The sequence below is a fragment of the Dreissena polymorpha genome, chromosome 3 (assembly GCF_020536995.1).
Source record: "Dreissena polymorpha isolate Duluth1 chromosome 3, UMN_Dpol_1.0, whole genome shotgun sequence".
In the NCBI taxonomy this organism is placed as follows: domain Eukaryota; kingdom Metazoa; phylum Mollusca; class Bivalvia; order Myida; family Dreissenidae; genus Dreissena; species Dreissena polymorpha.
Window position 1 is genome coordinate 2,938,574 of NC_068357.1, and position 21,231 is coordinate 2,959,804.

The window sequence follows — 21,231 nt, forward strand, 5'->3', positions numbered from 1 at the left end:
AATATCAATAACTTAGTAACTACTACTACTACTACTACTACTACTACTACTACTACTACTACTACTACTACTACTACTACTACTACTACTACTACTACTACTACTACTACTACTACTACTACTTCTACTACTACTACTACTACTACTAATACTACTACTACTACTACTACTACTACTACTACTACTACTACTACTACTACTACTACTACTACTACTACTACAACTACTACTTCTACTACTACAACCACTGCTTCTGCTGCTACAACTACTACTGCTACCAATGTCACTACATCTTCTTAGCTCTAAGTCCTTGTTGGCAATTGCTCAACAATAACTTGTGAGTAAAAACAGTTGAAAAGCTTTTTACCAAGTTCAATCAAATTAGTTTTAATACGTATAATATATTATTGCAGGGTACTGTTTTTAACTGACTACTACTAATAGATATCTACTACTTCTACTGCTTCTGCTACTACTACCACTACGACTACTACTACTCCTACATATGTCAATACATCTTTTTTGCTCTAAGTCCTTGTTGGCAAATGCTCAACAATAACTTGTGAGTAAAAACAGTTGAAAAGCTTTTTACCAAGCTCAATCAAATTAGTTTTAATACGTATAATATATTATTGCAGGGTACTGTTTTTAACTGACTACTACTACTAGATATCTACTACTTCTACTGCTTCTGCTACTACTACTACTACTACTACTATTACTACTACTACTACTACTACTACTACTACTACTACTACTACTACTACTACTACTACTACTACTACTACTACTACTACTACTACTATATGTCACTACATCTTCGTTGCTCTAAGTCCTTGTTGGCAAACGCTCAACAAGGACTTTTGAGTAAAAACAGATGAAATGCTTCCCGAGACGCTTTAAACGTAGAATAGCAAGAATGCGTAAACAACAAATGCGTTTCAAATGTTTGTCTCTGTGTCAAAAAGGTTATAAGATATCAAATGTGTTTGCATGTTCTTACGGTGCAACATAAAACTTGACTATATATATCGATCATTTGTTTTGTTAATTTATCGCAGTTGTTTTTCATCAATGTAATACAAAGTTCAAGTGGGCTGTAAAAATAAAAATTTCAGGATATTTGTTGTGGTTCCCTAACCCACATGGATAAAGAGTTATTCTTTAGCATAATATATCGCGCCGCATATTCACATTATGTATTACGCTCGGAAGGAACTTTTAAGGAAATAAAAAACGACATAACTTCCGGCATCGAAATGAACAATGAATGAATGCTGATCAAAACGGTGTTCATTCGTCATTTTCAGACGGACTGCTGATGCAAAAATGGAAGCTTCGTGTATTAGCTACACATTACTAATGTGGACCTTTATATTATTTTTAGGTAAATACAAATAATGCAAACATCATGTGCGATGACTTGTTTCTTTATTTTATGCTAAGACATAAAAATGGAAACATTTTTTTATATTCTATTTTCGTTATAGAAATATGCAGCAAGGAGACTACAGATGAAGTTGGAACAGTCACAGTTCTGGATCCTGTATATCGGCGACGAAACGTTACTCTTAGGTTTACACCAAACATTAACAGATTTGGCTTTGAATTATCAAGCTGTAAATGGGAGGCCATGCTGAATGGTAAGTCGTCATTTAGTGCAATCTCCAACAGCCACTTGCGCTATATCAAGGACGGGTCGCTCTACCTAAAGCTGATCAATGTGGACAGAACATGGGAAGGGGCGCTGGTGCAAGTTCGATACATGACTAAAGTATCGCGAAATGTCAAGCTGCATTTCCCAGGTATGTATATTTGAAGCTTTGGTGATTATATATATATATATATATAAGTCGATGTTTAAATGCATACAACTTCATAAACGGTTATTTTTGAAAAGACCCAACTAAAGACTATTTACTCCATTGGATGTGTGCGTGCATCTTCTTCTCGAAAACATTACCTCACTAGTATTCATTCTCTTTTAAAATTTGTTTGTTATTTAAAAGAAACGCTTCGTTTATCGAGGTCTTTGCTTCGGTAGTGTAATTAGAGATATTGCATTATTTTAAAATGATTTTCAGCGATCAACATATACAAAAAGGTAAAGGGTATAAAACCGTAGTAAACTTGGTGAAATTTACCTATACATTATAGTGAACTCACATATTTAATCACGTATGGTGTTAACGAAGAAGAGACATACGAGGCATTGTTCAGACTTTTAAAGAGAACCAATCGTATAGCATCAATGTGAAGATAAAACGCGAATATCTCTACTTAAACCATATCAATATGTATGCATTAAAGGATGATTACGTCAAGTGCCTTTACATGCTTATGCATCAATTTAATTTTTAAACATGAATCTAACTGGTCAAATAATTAGCTTCAGATACTATTTCAGTTCGATTAGTATATTCATTTCATTACGCCAAATCAGTCTGGGTACCAGAACATTGCCTATGATATTCATTTAAGAGTTCCAAAACGACTGTGGAGACCTTTTTCTGGTGACCTTCCCTGAGTATCAAGGTGACAGCGGACAGATTGCATATTACCCCAGTAACAAGGTCTTTGATAACCCGGAATTGTATTATCGACAGTTGATGAGGCGAACGTCTGAAACATTAGAAATGGACAAGGCAATGTATACAGAACTGCGCGATGCCCATGATTTAAAATACTTGTTTATTATCCACAACATCACCCACGATGGCGAATACTTCCTAAAATGTCTCAATGGAACTAGAAGTCATACCACTTATGGAGTAGACATGTATCCAGGTATGTATGCTTCCATAAAACGTATTGAATTATCCACATGTTACATGGATACAATTTGTAAACGTGCATAAACAGCTGACACATGTTAATACCTATCTCAGGTTCCCCAGAAATAGGTGCAAGTTGCAATTTGAACGGCTGCGTTGATTGTCTGTGTGTCAATCCCGGCGATGTCATCAACTGTACCTCATACAGCACCAACATGACGATGTGGATTGATTCAGTTAATGTCAACATACAAAGGGATAATACAAAGTATCCGTATCTGTATTCATCGAACGGTGTACGCATTGATGGCCATTATCACATGGTACCTGTTTCCTGTGTGGCATACATTCAAAATACACGTTTTTCGTTCAATAGGACGTCCTTGCTTTATATCTTTGGTATGAAACGTTTTTGTTCAAGCTTCGTTCTCCTTTACATTATTTGCAAATTGTAAACGAATTTTAACATTGAGTTTATGAAATTGGTTACAAATAAAGTGGCACACCTATAATTAAATGATTGTTTATTGTAGTGAGCAGCTAGAGTAAGCGGATTGCAGTTAAATTAAGTGTACATTATACTTTGTGAATAAGTAATAATTGTTCATTCTACTTCAATAGCCCATTTTCATCAAAATAATACTTTTTGCAGTTCCTCCAAAGCGACCATTTCTATATGTACCTAAACTAAAGGAGGATAGTATTGCGAAAATCGGCTGCTTTTCGTACAACGGTAGACCACCGCCTAAACTAGAAATGAGGTTGGAAGGAGAACGTTTGCTTGATGCGGAACAAGAAAACATTTATAGTGAGGACTCTCATCTCTATACGAGTGTATTATCTACTGACGCTGCAAACAGGACTTGGAACGGCAAGACGGTAACATGCACTTCAATGATATTGGATACACGCAACGTTTACAACCTTGGACACGCTGAAAACGCAACGGTGACGTTTATATGTACGTTTCATATTTATTTTTATTTTGTACACAATTGTTAAAAAATATATTTTTTTATGTATTCATTTTTATATTTATTTATTTAAATATATATAATTTAATATCTTTTAATTTAGATTTATTTATTTTTGTTTAATTATTATTTATTTATTTATTTATTATCGTTGTACAATATCTTCATTTTAATGCAAGCTTTAATGAAAAACACGTATATTTGATACTCATTTTAAGATCCTCCGATAGCTCTGTATATGATCAAACCTCAAATGCCAAGACACCTGGCTCACTGGTTTGAGCTTACAATCGAATGTATTGCTGTTGACACAAACAGTCAGTGCGGACTGACATGGGACTCAAATATAACAAACATGACCGGAACATCAAATACAACAAATCATTACATCACGTCCTCAGTCAACACAAACGTATCAACAAATCGTAACATTACTTCAACAGTCAACATAAACGTTTCAAAACCCATGCAAGGAGGATTCATCAGATGCAAAGTTCTATGCAATGATTTTAAAACGATACTGGAAAAGAATTTTGTTCTGTCTTTTGAGGGTGAGTGTACCTATATGTTCTAAAGTTCTTACTACATGCGACACTCGTGTTATTAAATATGTACAGGAATTATAAGATTAACACATCATTTGTAATATAAACACAGCAAGGAAGCATTGTGTTATTTCGAATCAAGCATTAAGTTTGAGAAAGGCTCCTCATATTATAAAATGTGCAGTACCATATGTGTTATTATGCTCAAATAATGTTTCAGTTAATCACAATGCAAAAGTAAAAAAAAAAAAAAAAATCTATACTGGTGCAGCAGACGGTTAATCATTCTTTTCATTTTGGTGTTAACATACACACAAATAATAAGAGCAGTTATATATTTGTTTGCAGGTATTTTTAGACTCTAGTCAATTTAGTGTATGAGCTTTGATTTACGCACACTTCTATTAAAAATGATAACGAATCAAATCATGTGCAGCTTGGTTGGATGTGTTAAGTCATTGTGTGTCAAGCATGGTGATTCAATCAACTGTTCCTCAATACTAACTTACGATATTTATTGGTCCCTACACATTTACACTTTTTATGTGGTTTATAGTATATACTTAATAATATGCTAAAATAATGTATGTTAATAACTGTATTCTGGATATTTAATTGTAGACTCCACACAGCCCAGCATGATCCCTCTACTTGATAAACCATGGATACATATCTGGATAGGAATAGGGGCAGTGTTACTTTTATGTTGTTTCATTGGCGTTACTGTCATCGTTACCAAGCGTAAGTTCCTGTTGCATCATAGAAAACAGCGTGTAAGTTTTAGAAATAATATCCGACTCAGTGTTGGTTATTGCGGTATAAACCAACGGTTAGGAGGAGTTCCGATGCGTAGAAATCCAATAACGAGGGCGATAGTCCAAGTGGTTGGATTAAAAGCATCCGAACGACATATCTCTGGTTATTACCGCAATATAGATTCTATCACGAAAATATGGAATTCGTTCATATAATATTAGACGTATTTCATTCATATTCCGTCCTTTTTGGGGCATAAAACATATCCTCACGCCCTAAATTTACGTCATTTGCCAACACTAGTCAAAATGACTTCAGCTTCGTTGATAAAAAAATGAGTAATTAATCGATGCGACCTCATATGTGCTGTTAAATACAGTAGAAATATACGATGATTAATGCAAATTTAAGCCAAATTAAAAATATAGAAAATAACACTTCGCTGAATTTTATTTTTCTAATGTCTAATGTGTTGAAGAAATTATTTTTTCGTAAAGTTTGCTAGATCGCGCGTTGAAACACGTGCCATTGACTTAAATACTTCTTAGAATTTCTGGAACTATTTTAACATAAGAATTATACGACACTTATTATTTTTTCTTCTATGTCCACGAAAATATTGCGGGTCGTATTAGAATTTAAAATTTACGCTACATATCCATTGCTAAACGTACGTTATGCTGTAGACCACACGAAGCGAGACAATATACCAATGCAAAATAAAAACTACTTGTTTCTTTAACGTGTTATCTAACTTAAACATATTTATAATGCATATTATCCGGAATATTTTCAGGTTGTAGCAAGACAAATATATCGTCAAAACATAAGAAATCGTAAGTTTAGTTTTGCGTGTATTCGGAAGCTTCTCAGTGGGACTAAACTAGTTTACCATATGCTAAAAATGCACAGACATTATTGAATACCCAAGATAAATATAATTGCTAATATAACTTATTTTGTAAAGAACTAGTTTGCTGTCAAAATATTACGGTTTTAAATACGGAATTTACAATGCAAACAACAAACATCATAGTTTGATACCAATGATTTGACGTTTAACTGCATGCAAATATTATGCATTCCATCCGATATATTGTAGTGATGCTGATTTACAAAACCACCATGTCGCGGGTGACATCAATTCAGGTTTGTACTTCCTAGCTGTGTGTTCAATAGTTTCTTTTGTCAAGTGCCGTTAACAAATAACGTCTTCACTAATAAATCATTTACCCAACATAAAGTAAAATGATATTGCAAATAATGCAAAAGTTCTTCGAATATATATATATTGTTAATAAAATAAGATGTTACTTAAAGCATATATACATTTTGTTTTTATTTAAGATTTATTACATACATGTCATACATAAGACACATTCTCTCTCAAAACTTTACTGTCTTATTTTTTTAAATGCATTAGTTCATGAATATTGTTCATTTAAGATTTGCGAGAATGTAGATATTATAGTAATACAACTCGAATATTTTATTAAAATCGCATGTATAAACTGTTTGAAATGTATGTGTACAGTATAAACACGCCTATATTACTGAGTATTTAAACACCCTCCCCCGTGAGATGGTCGAGTGTCATGCACTATTGCCAAACTCCATGAAAACTATACATACATTAGCCTTATTTGCAAATGTGGCATACACAGACGCATCCCCAGCAGAAGAAGTTACTGATCAAATATACAACGAAATTGACGAAAACTGCAGCTACAATGAACGGGTAAGCCAAGAAAATGGTTGTTAATGTTCACCATTTTTTTCTTGATGTTTTCAGTCCCAATCGGCATCGTGGAAACAAAACAAAATGGAATTCCTCCCCATGTGAGATAACATGCTGCTAACCAGAACTTTTTTTAAAGAAATACATGCCTTATAACCGGTTTACATACATTTCGAATGAACAAATTAAGAAACTGCATACCAGTAAAAGAAGAGGCGCAGTTCTCAAGTCCTGCAACAACGTGGTCGGACAATAATTCGTTAGATTCCAAAACAATATCGACGCTAACTTTAAACAATCGAAAATAGTAGTAGAAGCGGTACACACATAGGGCAAACATAACATTAAAGATTCACTTTGAATGCAGATTGCTATATTCTTACCCACTTAAATCAAAAGTCTACAGCAACAAAAGCCTCTACTTTTTGTGCTTTAATATCCATGATATATCAGGAAATAAATATACTTGTACGTATTTTAAAATTATGGTAGCAAGTTTAATGTAAATAATACATAGATTATTTGTTGAGTCGTGTAATCTAACACATACAGTATATATTACATTAGCTTATTTATTTTCAGGTTAAGCAAACCAAACAATTTGTCAATTGGTAAGGTATCAGGGTATTTACATTTACTTCCTGTTATGTTTACAATCCATTGAAAAAGCAACCAGTACGTGTTAATGTCTTTTCAATGATAACATTAGTGTGTAAAGAGCTAGTTTAAATAATGTCTGATCCACCAAATAATCATCATAAATAATATCACTCAGCTGACTTAACCGGGATGTACTGGAATGTTTTACTCTGTGTATATGCATTGGTCATACTGGGGTTACAATATACAGTGTATTATACAAGGGATTGGGGATGAAATTAAGTAGGCTTAACTATGGCCTCAAATGGTTTTTTATGATTATAGGTCCGTCCGCTTCATGTGGAAGTATCAAGGGCAAATATGATGCAGACAATGAAGAAGTCAGATACATGGAGGTGTATCCAGATTCTACGTATTCGTCATGCTCTTCCGGGACACAGGTATAGCCGACACACACATGGTTTGATTTGAGATGTTTGTCTAATTATGTTATGGTTTAAACACTTTTTTTGAAAGAGCTGCATCAGTATTTGTTCGAACTTTCAATTCATAGACCGACATCGTCTATTTTTACAAATGCTCACTTCTCAGTAAAGAGATCACTGTGTTTATTGATATCATTATTGTGCATGTGTGCCTCTTTCATCATTCTGATCTATCGGAGATTTAGTTTTGAAGTTGATATAATTGAAACTGAATGACTTCCATCGCATATATGTTTCGTTTAACAGCATTAATTTTTTTATGAAATTAAAGTGCCACCACTTTTGCTAACACAACCCTATTGTGTTGATTGCCGTTTTAAAAATTATCTAAGACATATATTGGTGGATGACAAAAACATGTTTGGTCTGATATCACTTTTTAATTTGTTTGCACTGTCGTTCAACATGGCCCTTCATGGTTTTCGTTCTTGATATAGACACCAATACGTGAAGCTGTCGCATATGAAGATTTACTGTGGCCGAGGAGCGACACAGACGTCGCATACGAGGGCATGGCATCAGACGGATCGATCTCAAAGAGCCGCATTAAATTGAAGAAATGATATGTTTGTAGACGGTCAAATATGTTTGATTTGCTTTGTAGTTCATCGCTTGTTTAAGACCTCGTGAAATTAAGATGTAAATAAAATATACTTTGTCTAATAGAAATACTTTTGTTTGTTACATACGTGTGCTTATATAAAGGTTGAAGAAATGTAACCCCCAAAAAATAATAGTATACGAATTTTTTTTACCAGGTGCATTTTTCAACCACCATGTATTGATCATAATTGTAATTAATCATATCAAAGTAATTGTAATGTTGACTATGTATGGGTATAGCTTCGTTTCCTAGAGACCACATTCATTCAGATAATTTGTTCAGAGTCAAACTTACACTTTATGGGAGTGCGTGTTCTATCTATTTTACAAATTAATCTTTATTGTTCATATTTCTGAGCAAGTTATTGTAGAGGATTGATGAAATCTATGTAGAATTAGTATTGCTTGCCATGTATTAAATGCAATCGAGAACATAAGGGCAATTGTAGACTAATTGATTAAAACATGCAGTTGCAACGGATAATCGATGTAAACATGCGGTTTTATGAATATGTTCCATTTTTTCGCGTATGTGTGTGTATATATAAACTGTATATATTTGGTTTGCATTCATATAGTGGATAAGTGTACAAATAATGCATTATAAAAACTAATGTGCATGCTCTTGGTACTTATTGTAAGTGTACAGCACATATGTAAAAATGGCTACATTCACCCGTAAATCATATTTGCAAATAAACGCTGTTAACATTCTACTCTATACAATTTATTCGACTTGTAAAGAGGTTATTTCGAAATTATCTTTAATCAGAAGAGTGTCAACTGTCGATCTAAACTGTGTGTAGGATGTGTGTTACATATCTTGCGAAGAGGGCAACCGTAGCAAGAAATCTCAATTGAGCTGTCACAAACAATATTCATGTATATGTGATAATTGACCAGTCGTCAGCTGTCAATCAAACTCACGAAATAATCAATCACATTTCGTTTATTGCGGCCACATGGTCCGACAAACAAAGACTGTCGGAGTAATGGATAAAGCGTTTTATGAAAACACAACTTAGTGGGCGGAGCGATCTCGTATTTGGCGACTGGTCAATTATACAAGACTGTACGAGTTTGTTTAAAGTACACACCCTTGTTAGAGAGAGAAAGTTACCAGTCAACTTATATAAGCTTTGCAGACATGTCCGAAACACCACGCTTCTCGAATTAGATTGATTTGTGACAACGACAGAAAACGTTTCTACCACTTTGTCAATTTCCTCAAAACATGTATATACACTCACAGTGAAAATGTTATTTTTATCGAAGGATCAAAATAAAAAGCTGTGCTATTATAATGTTTGTAACCTTTTTTAAATCTAAAATACATTTCACGAATATGAAAAGACAACATGTAGCTTTCCTATTACATGAGGTACACAACGTTTGACAATTTCAAATTAAACTTTCTGCAAGGTTACCCATTCATGTAAAGTTACTAACTACAATGGATATGAACGTCAACTGTAATTCAATATTCGATTATTTGTGTTTCGGGGTGAATTTTTTGTAGAATGAACCATCACGCTTTGTAAAAAAAAACAGACTGACTGCAAGAATTGTGTTTTAAAATGACTGTTCAATTGATGTTGAACGAAGATTGTAATGAACGATTAAATCGTCATAAAATTGTGATTTAAAGGGGCCTTTTCACAGATTTTGTCATATTTTGAAGTTTGTCATTACATGCTTTATATTGATAAATGTAAACATTGGATCCTAAAAGCTCCAGTAAAAAATCAAGAATAAAATTTAAAAAAGAAAAAAAGTAGCCGGTACCAGGGCTCGAACCAGTGACCCCCGGAGTCCTGGAATTAGTCTGAAGTAAAAACGCATTAGCCCTCTCGGATATTCCGCCGGGTATACACAGTTTAAGTATTTTATACCTTATATAAGCAATCTTCGTAGTTTCGTAAATTTAAACGACAACAACAGAACTCTCCAAATTATTCAATCGTTTCGCGTTGCAACGCGTTATAATTTTTAGGTTTTCAAATCGTCAAAAGATACATATAATGGCTATATTGGACTATGGTCAATGTTCAGTAATACTGTTTCCTCACAAATATCATAACTAAAACGAAAATTTGCGAATCTGAAACAACTTTTTTCAATTTTGTCAATTTACCAAACTGTGAAAAGATCCCTTTAAAGGCCCTATAAAGGTGACAAATCCAATTATTATGCATATAAACTGGTCTAATTTTTATCGGATTTCAGTTACTCTTGCATAAGAAATGCTAATAACACAGCTTAGGTGCAACGTAGTCGAGAATTATGGAAGATATACCCGTTTCATAATTGGAGGAAAAGTTTACAACTTTGCAACTAACGTGATGTGTAGCCCCAAAGCGGTGACGTATGCTAAAAATAGCCGAAAGAACATTCAATTTTAATTCTTTTTTAAACAACTTTTTACCAGCAGAAAGTAACTTATTATATCACTACAAACGTTTAAACCATTTAGAAGAGACCTACTTTGAGAGTGATACCGGAAAACGTTGAAAATCAACGATATATTTTTGGTGACCTGAGTCACTTTCACTTTCACTTTCCCGAGTAAACAGCGATGTAAATAAACTGATTTTTTGTAAACACGATTGACTTGGAGGACACTGTATTTTGAGCTCAAAACAAGTTGTATTGCTCATATTTTTATGGTAATGTCCAAAAGCATATATATATTGTGTTTTGATAACCTTTATAAATAAAATATGGAAAAAAAAATTACAAATCGGTAAATAATTACGGATCGTCACCTTTAAAGAGCCTTTAATTTTTTCTACTACAGGCAAATTAGTGCTTAAATTGCAAAAAGTCCAAATCCAATATCTGTAAATGAACATAAATTTATAACAAAGAAGTTATGGACTCTTGCTTGTATCAAAATGTGTTCAATGGTTAAGGATTTAAAGAAAATAAACGATGTCGTAAACGCTTTTGCGAATAATGAAAAGATGTTGTCATAAGTACCTGTTCCAAATCACTATAAAGTATTACTGAGACAGAATTCAGTCTGCAAGAACTACGCAGGAAAAGCACTCCATCAGATACAGGCAAACACTAATATTCAACAAAATCTATCTGGTTGGCACGTGCGTTGCAATTTCATCTAGTCGCACATGCATTCACATATTTAACGTTCAGACGCATTAATGTGTATCAACAGCAAAACGTTTTATAACGTTCGTATCACAAGATATTCGACGAACGAGCCACATGTGAGCTACCAAGCTTATTGTTTATAATGCGAACATGAAAGTGATTATACTGAAGAAGCAGTGTTTAGAAGTCTCTCACACAAATATGCCCGCTTATCTGTTGGACTTGTACTATATAATTCCGATTGAAGACGGTGTTGCAATGGATGACTGTAATAACAAGACACACAGTCCAGATAGTTAGAGTAAATCACAGATAAATTTGGAAATGCTGCAAAGTACTTGGTTTAAACAGTATTTTATTATCATTATACTTAGAACATGACATATGAATTACATTCATACAATATTAGATGAGAAAACATGATACATGTACTAAAAACTTCGTCTCCATATAATTATTATGCTCTTAGAGCGTTTAAGGAATTAGCACATATAACCAGTAAAAACAATTGACAAAGCGTTTTAACATTTAAGTGTGAATGAAGAGTAAAAGTGCACGAAGAGAGTTAGACTAAGTGGAAATACGAGGAACAGTAACAGAAGGACTCTCGACATCAAATATGGTGGGCTGTTGCCAGTTTATTTATATCAGAAGCGTTTTGACAACACAATATATCGTTGGACCCTAAGAATTATTGTATTGTTTTGCTCAGGGTTAAATTATTCGCATCCAAAGAGTAGGCTGTTTGTTGTAAGAGAGCAAGTGATATTTCCAAACAGATTATTTGGAGATGTAGTTGGTACTGAAAATGAAGAAGGCAATGGTTTGCTGTTTCGATTGCTCCACATGGGCAAAGAGGACTGTCTGTAGTGATCTACGGATTTTGTCATTATTTAGGGAACTGCACTCTAGTTGCAATCTTAGGTGGGGGATTTGATCAGCTCTTGAAGCAATGTTGAATAATTCAGACAATTGTGTGAGGTTTCTGCTTAGAGAAGCTTTAAAATAGGACAACGTTAGAGATTGTTGTAAGTTATGCGAAATGACATTCCACTCACGTATAGCTGAAAGAAATGAGCATTGATATTATTCATTTTTGCGTAAATAAGAGGTATTGATTCGTTATTTCTAAGGTCAAAGCGGTTTTTATTGGAATGAGATCTGAAAGGTATTCTGGGCATTTGTTTCATTTGGTAAAAGAGAATATGCCTGTGTTTCTTCCTATTTTTGAAAGAGTTTCTCATCTAAGATCGTTTAAAATAAATTAACTTTACGAAATTAAATGGCGATGGTGCATTTTCTTGCTGGCTTGTTTTAAACAGCTTCTAATTATGTGATTAATTCATCCGAACAGTTACCCCAATTTGCGTCTCCATATTCTAACAGTGGTTGAATAAAATGAACATACTTTTTTAAGATTGGACCTGGACAGTACTTGTTTCATGGAACTCAAAATGCCGATACGTTGCCAGGCTTTGTTTATATCTGCAGATATATGTGCTTCCCGTCGCGCGTCGTTTAACAATATAAAGCCGATGTGTTAATACTGTCGTTACTGGTACTTTGTCAAAATAGAGTCTTGGATGCATGGGTTTGTTTCGATTTCGAAAGAATACCAATACATGAATTGTAATCATATTATTGTACATAAACCCGCACATGTATGTCATGTGTTTACCGAATTGAACGACAATCTGTTAATCGCGTCACTTACTTCTTTGTATAAATACACACTAGATAGTCAGCAAGTGAAGATATTTTGTGCAGAAAAATCATGCAAGATGCATGTTCGGTCTAATATTAATTTGCAGGACGTCTCATACTGATATCTAACTTATACGGTACGCCATAGATGACAAATACCGCACGTTATTTCGCCTTTAATAAATCCGCTTTCTTTTTTAGAGGGCATTTCATGATTTGTGAATACCTTTGCGCAAAAGGTCAACATCTTTTTGTTAAAGGATTATTGTGCACAAGGAGAGCGTGGTTACCGTGGAGATCAAATGTTACAGAACATCACCAAATATCAAAGCTGTTACAATCAAAGTATAATAAGTGTATCCATTACTTTTATGAAAATTCTCAATTTGAAAACAATTAATACACAATGACACGGAATAACCACTAAATAAAATCAGTCAGCATTATTTCAAATACATATTTTTTTTATTTTGATCATTAACATTATGTTGTAAAAATAAAACTCTTTAAACCAATTGATGATACATAAACAAGACCCTATGTATTGGCTAAGTGTTTAATATTATGTGTTTTCAGTGTCCACAGTGAGCCTAGACGGAACAAATTTGTAAGGTACCAACTGTATTGATGAAAAGTTTTGCCTCTGTCTGTGGACAGGGACGTCCTGTCATCCTGTCATACATCTGCTCTTCAAGATCCTAGGAAGTATGCGTGTTTGAGAAAGGACAGCTGCTTGTCGGTGGTGGAAAAAGATTCAACAACAAAACGCTTTTTGGAAGTGAAAGAGCTGTTTTGGCTTCAGGAGATGATGTTGTTAATCTGCCAGCTTGTAACCGCCTGTAAGAAAAAATAATGCGCATAAACATCGCAAGTAGACTTTGGCGTTTATATTGTTACCAAAATCAATCAAATTATGTTTAATAGGTTCAAAGTTAATGCATGATCCGGTTTCGATCTGACTACTACTTTACAAACAACAACAGCTAAAACTAAATCTTCTGGACTTCAAATCCTAGCTAGCAAATCTTCAGCATAACCCAATTCACAATGTCTACCGAGAAACCTAAAAGTAGCATAATAAACAAACACGTGTTTAAAATATGTGCCCATGAGTCAAAAGGTTATATGATATCCATTGTATTCCCCATATCACGTTACAACTTAAAATTTGACTATGGGTATCGATCAGTTGTTGTGGTTTTGACATGTTGCAGTAACATGCAGTTACAGTGAATTGTGACAAGGTGAAACTTTCAGGATATTTTGTGTGGTTATGAAATCGATTATGATTTTGTTTTCTTCAGCATAATATATTTCGCCGCATGTACACCGTATGTATAACTCTCGGAAGAATCTTTTAAGGAAATTAAAGAAAACTTCCGGCATCCAAATGAACAATTAATGCATATTGTACATTGTTCATTTGCCATTAACAGACGAACTGTTGATGCAAAAATGGACACCTCATGTTTGAGCTACATATTCCTAATAAGGACCTTGTTATTATCCTTAGGTAAATACACTATGCTTGATGACTTGTTTTCTTTATATTTTGCTTGCACACTCACATGGTAATAATATATTTGATAATATTTTCGTTACAGATATATACAGCGCAGAATCCACACATGAAGATGGAATCGTTTCCTTCATAGATCCTTTATATTTGAGACGGAACGCTACACTAAGGTTTACGCCTAATATTAACGCAGTTGGCTTTGAATTATCGAGCTGTGAATGGGAGGCCATGCTGAATAGTAAGACGTCGTTTAATGCAATCTCCAACAGCCACTTGCGCTATATAAAGGACGGTTCGCTCTTCCTAAAGCTGATTAATGTGGACATAACATGGCAAGGGGCGCTGGTGCAAGTTCGATACATGACCAAAGTATCGTCAATGGTTACGCTGCATATCGAAGGTAGGTATAATTGAACTATACATAGCTTAGGTGGTTTTTTATTAAATCCACATTTAAATACATACAACTTCATAAACTATGTATTCTTTAAAAGACGAAACTAAAGACTAGTAACTCCATTGCATGTGTGCGCGTGCCTACTACCCGACATACTAGCACACTAGTTCACAATCTCATTTGTTTGTAATTTAAAAGAAACGCTTTGTTTATCGGGGTATTTGCTTCGGTAGTGTTATATAGATATTTCATTCTTCGAAAGGATTTTTCAGCTCTCAACATATACAGAAAAGTAAAGGGTATATAAACGTAGTGAACGTGCTCTATTGAATGAACTTGATTGACCGCTTACAATGTGATATTCGTGTGCGACAATTTGTTAATATTTGTACATATTTTTATAACTTGCGGTGTTAACGTAAAAGAAACATACGAGTCATCATTTCAAATTTTTTAATAGAACCAATCGTACAAGCATCAACGCATACAACGCATAATCAACCAACTTGAAAATTAAATATCAAAGCTTGAAAAATATAAGCATACAAACAAATATGTATTTATTCAAATAGGATGATTACGCAAAATTCTTGTACATGCCTGTGCATCCATTTAATTTATAAACATGAATCAAACTGGTCAGTTCAATTTGAATATTCATATAATAACGCGAAATCAGTGTGGTTACCCAGAATATTGCATATGATATTCGTTTCAGAGTTCCAAAACGACTGTGGAAACCTTCTGCTGGTGAAATTGCCTCATTATCAAGGTGACACCGGAGAGATTGCATATTATCCCAGTAACAAGGTCTTTGATAACCCGGAATTGTATTACCGACAGTTGATGAGGCGCACGTCTGAAACATTAAAACTGAACACGGCAATTTATACAGAACTGCGCGATGTCTATGATTTCAAATACTTGTTCACCGTCTATAACATCAGCCGGCATGGCGAATACTTTCTGAAATGCCTCAATGGAACTATTAGTCAAACCACAAATGGAGTGCACTTTCCAGGTATTTATGTGTCTTGATACGTCTGTATATAAAACGTTTTGAAATACCAACATATTACATAATTTGTACATAGGTTTTAACAAGTGACACATTAACAACGTCCTTTGTCCACACAGACGTATCAACAAATCGCAATAGTACATCCTCGGTCAACATTAACGTATCACAGTCCATGCAAGGAGAATACAACAAGTGCGAAGTTCTATGTGAAGATTTCAAAACGATACTGGATCAGAAATACAATTTGTCTTTTGATGGTAAGTATACCTATTGTAACCTATATTTTTTGTATAGTGCTAATTACGTGTGACACTCGTGCTATTTAAAAATAACAGAAATTATAACATCACTTAGAATGAGCATACATCAAATGCGCTCTTATTTAGACGTCATTCATTTTGTGTTGTTCAGTATTTGTTTAGAATTTGTGAAAGACTCATTTGTTCAGCTTGTGTGTCAAGCACGGTGATTCAATCAACTGTTCCTCTAACAATACTACTTTATGATGTTTATTCTTTCCTACAAATTAAAACATCAATGTGATTTATAGTATATACTTATGCTAACATAATGTATATTACTAACTGTATTCTGGATATTTCATTGTAGACACCACACAGCCAAGCAGGATCGCGCTGCTTGATAAACCGTGGATACATATCTGGATAGGAATAGGGACAGTGTTACTTTTATGTTGTTTCATTGGCGTTACTATCATCGTTACCAAGCGTAAGTTCCTGTAGCATCATAGACACAGCTTGTAAGATCGAGAAATAATTTATTGCTCAGTGTTGGTACTTACGGTATAAATAAATAGTTTGGAGTTCCGATGCGTAGGAATCCAATAACATGGGTGATAGTCAGAGAGTTGAGATAAAAACATCCGAACGAAAAGGCGCTGGTTATTACCCCAGTATAGATTATATCACGAAATTAGAGAATTCGTCCATAATATTAGACATATTTCATTTATACTCCGCCATTTTTCGGCATGTAACATATCCGCACGCCCTAAATTTACGTCATTTTCCACGCCAGTCAAAATGACTTCAGCTTCGTTGATAAAAAATGTGTAAATAGTCGATGCGACGTCATATTTGTTGTTAAGTAAAGTAGAATCATACAATTATTAATGCACATTTAAGCAAAATTAAATGTAGAGAATTACACTTCGATGAATTCAACTATACCAAAGGTAAGTCTTATGTGTTGCAGAAATTATTGTTTCGTCAAGTTTGCTAGATCGCGCGTTAAAACACGTGCCTTTGACTAAAACACATCTTAGAATTTCTGGAACTATGTTCTCAATATAAAAATGCAAAATAAAAAAATACTTTTTTCTTAAACGAATAATCTATATATATAATGCGTCTATCCGGAATATTTTCAGGTTGTAGCAAGACAAATATATCGTCAAAACATAAGAAATCGTAAGTTTTGTTTTGCGTGTTTTCGGACGCTTCTCATTGGGACTAAACTAGTTTACCATATGCTTAACAATGCACATACATTATGGTATACCCAAGATGAATATAACTTATTTTGTAAAGAACTTATTTGTTGTTCAAAAATTACGGTTTTAAATACGGAATTCACAATGCAAACAACAAACATAATAGTTTGATACCAATGTCCTGACGGTTAACTGCATGCAATTATAATGCATTCCATCCTATATATTGTAGTGATGCTGATTTACAAAACCATCATGTAAGAGGTGACATCAATTCAGGTTTGTACTTCCTAGCTGTGTATTCAATAGTTTATTTTGTCAAGTGCTGTTATCAAACCATGTCTTCACTAATAAATCATTTTCCTTACATACAGTAACATGATATTGCAAATAATGAAAAAATTCTCCGAATATTTATAATTTTATAAAAATAAGTTGTAATTTAAGGCATATATGCATTTTTTTTATTTTAGATATATTACATAATGTTATACATAACAAACATTCACTCTCAAAACCTTACTCTCTTTTTTTAAAATGAATTAGTTCATAAATATAAATATTGTTCATTCCAAAACATTATTAATGTGTCTAAGATTTTCGAGAATGTAGATATTATAGTAACACTACTCGAATGTTATATTAAAATCGCATGTATAGACTGTTCGAAATGTATGTGTAAAGTAACAACACGCCTATGTTACTGAGTATTCAAACACCATCTCCCGTGAGATGGTCGAGAGTCATGCACTATTGCCAAACTCCTTGAAAAGTATACATGCTTTAGCCTTATCTGCGAATGTGGCAACCAAAGACGCATCCCCAGCAGAAGAAGTTACTGATCACATCTACAACGAAATTGACGAAAACTGCAGCTACAATGAACAGGTTAGCCTATGAAAATAACAATTATTGTGTATATGGTTGTTTAGGTGCACACTATCTCTCATTCTGACAGCATAACACTACGTATTCGTATTTCTAAGCTTAACTTATATTTATTGATAAAAGAAAAACTTATTTTTTCTTGATGTTTTCAGTCCCAATCAGCATCGTGGAAACAAAACAAAATGGAAATAATCCCGATGTGAGATTTCATGCTGCAAAAACAGAACTTTTCTTAAAGAAATACATGCCTTAAAACCAGTTTAAAAACATTTCGAATTAACAAGTTAAGAAACGTGCGACTCACGATTGTCCATACAAGCAAAAGAAGATGCGCAGTTCTCAAGTCCTGTAACAACGTGGTTGGCCAATGAATCGTTCGAAGTGGTTTGAAATTAAATAATGCCAAAAAATTATCGATGCAAACTTTCACCAATCCAACATAGTAGTAGAAGCTGTCCACACTAAAGAAACATATAAAATTAAATATTAACTTTGAACACAGACTTCTTTTTTCTAACCCGATTACCTCATTACAAATAAAAAGTCTACAGCAACAGAGGCCTCTTCTTGTGGTGCTTTAATTAACATGATATATCAGGCAATAAATATACGTGTACGTATTTAAAAATTTTGGAAGCAACTTTCATTTAAATAATTATTATCAAATAATCATCACTGTTATGAATAAAAAAATGCATAGATTATTTAAAATCGTGTAATCTAACACATAAAGACTATATTACATTAGCTTATTTATTTTCAGGTTAAGCAGACCAAACAATTTGTCAATAGGTAAGGTATAAGGGTATTTACATTCACTTTTCGTTATGTTTACAATCCATAGAAAAAGCAACGTGTTAATGTCTTTCAATAATAACATAAGTTTGTAAAGGGCTAGTTTAAATAATGTCTAATACACCAAATATTACCATCATTAAAAATAATTTCACTCAGCTTACTTAAAGTGATATTATGGGCATCTAGCAGTATATAGGTGTCTATCGCAACCGTTGTTTATTTTTGTTGTGTTCACTTCATATACAATTATATTTGTTAATGCAGCATCAACATACTTAAACAATATCCCGGAAAGAGAAAAATAATGCATTTGAAAATCAACCGTACTTTCGTTTGACAACTGATCATGCATGTACGATGTGAACCTAAATTTAGTTTAAGTGCAGATTCGTACATACGACACAAAGACACAATTTTGTTTTACGGATCATTTCGGCTTAGAGGACTGGGTGAGTCACGTAAGAAAATCGAATATAAAATATATTTTTATAAACAACTGGTAGCAAGATGAGTTGCAGATAATTGGTCAGTAACCACATTTTAACTAACTCTTTTGACCTGTTAATTCGTTTCAGCTCAATTCAACAGTGAAAAATGCCCATAATATCACTTTAACCGAGATGTACTGCAATGTTTAACCCTGTGTATCTGTATTGGTCATACATGGGTGACAATATACAGTGATATAATACACGGGATTGGAGATGAAATTAAGTAGGCTTAACTATGGCCTTAAAGGGTTATTTATGATTATAGGTCCGTCCGCTGCATGTGGAAGTAGCAAGGGCAAATATGATGAAGACAATGAAGAAATCAGATACATGGAGGTGTATCCAGGTTCTTCGTTTTCGTCATGCTCTTCCGGAACACAGGTATAGCCGACACACACATGGTTTGCTTTGAAATGTTTGCCTAATTATGTTATGGTTTAAACAATATTTTTGAAAGAGCTGCATCAGTATTTGTTCGAACTTTCAATTGATAGACCGACATCGTCTATTTGCACAAATGCTCACTTCTCAGTAAAGAGATCACTGTGTTTATTGTTATGATTATTGTACATGTGTGCCTCTTTCATCATTCTGATCTATCTGAGATTTAGTTTTGAAGTTGATATAGAAACTGAATGACTACCATCACATATATGTTTCGTTTAACAGCATTTAGGACATTTGAGTGCCACCACTTTTGCTTACACAACCCTACTGTGTTGATTGCCGTTTTAAAAATTATCTAAGGTATATATTGGTGGATGACAAAAACATGTTTGGTTTGATATCACTTTTTAATTTGTTAGCACTGTCGTTCAACATGGCCTTTCATGGTTTTCGTTCTTGTTATAGACGCCAATACGTGAAGCTGTCGCATATGAAGATTTACTGTGGCCGAGGAGCGACACAGACGTCACATACGAGGGCATGGCATCAGAAGGATCGATCTCAAACAGCCGCATTAAATTGAAGAAATGATACGTTTGTAGACGGTCAAATATGTGTGATTTGCTTTGTAGTTCATCGCTTGTTTAAGACCTCGTGAAATTTAGATGTAAATAAAATATACTTTGTCTAATGTAAATACTTTTGTCTGTTACATACGTTTGCTAATATAAAGGTTCAAGAAATATAACAAAAAATAATAATAATATTATAAGAATATGATACCTTTTCATTTTTGACCACGTGCATTTTTCAACCACCATCTATTGATCATATCAACATAATTGTAATGTTGACTATGTGTGGGTATAGCTCCGTTTCATAGAGACGACATTCAGTCAGATAATTTGTTCACAGTCAAACTTCCACTTTATAGGAATGCGTGTACTATCTATTTTATTAATTAATCTTTATTGTTCATATTTCTGA

At 33.7% G+C, this 21,231-nt stretch overlaps 1 protein-coding gene across 9 annotated transcripts; it reads left to right on the forward strand.

Annotated features, from left to right (window-relative positions):
* The first annotated feature begins 961 nt into the window (after positions 1-961).
* On the forward strand, positions 962-20,941 carry LOC127874041 (uncharacterized). Of its 9 annotated transcripts, none has more exons than XM_052418147.1 (14): positions 962-1,387; positions 1,491-1,805; positions 2,482-2,787; positions 2,889-3,173; positions 3,427-3,735; positions 3,967-4,299; positions 4,915-5,034; positions 5,846-5,885; positions 6,152-6,198; positions 6,687-6,787; positions 6,842-6,888; positions 7,370-7,398; positions 7,712-7,827; positions 8,310-9,093. In XM_052418147.1, exons 1-14 carry the CDS (start codon positions 1,330-1,332, stop codon positions 8,433-8,435), a joined length of 2,232 nt encoding a protein of 743 aa, XP_052274107.1. In that variant the 5' UTR covers positions 962-1,329; the 3' UTR covers positions 8,436-9,093. The 9 variants fall into 9 exon arrangements, 7 of the variants coding, with proteins under 7 accessions (XP_052274107.1, XP_052274111.1, XP_052274106.1 ...); XM_052418146.1 differs by lacking the exon at positions 8,310-9,093 and adding an exon at positions 20,710-20,941 and having other exon boundaries at positions 983-1,387; XM_052418149.1 differs by lacking the exon at positions 8,310-9,093 and adding an exon at positions 20,710-20,941 and having other exon boundaries at positions 983-1,387; positions 6,726-6,787.
* Positions 20,942-21,231: the final 290 nt, after the last annotated feature.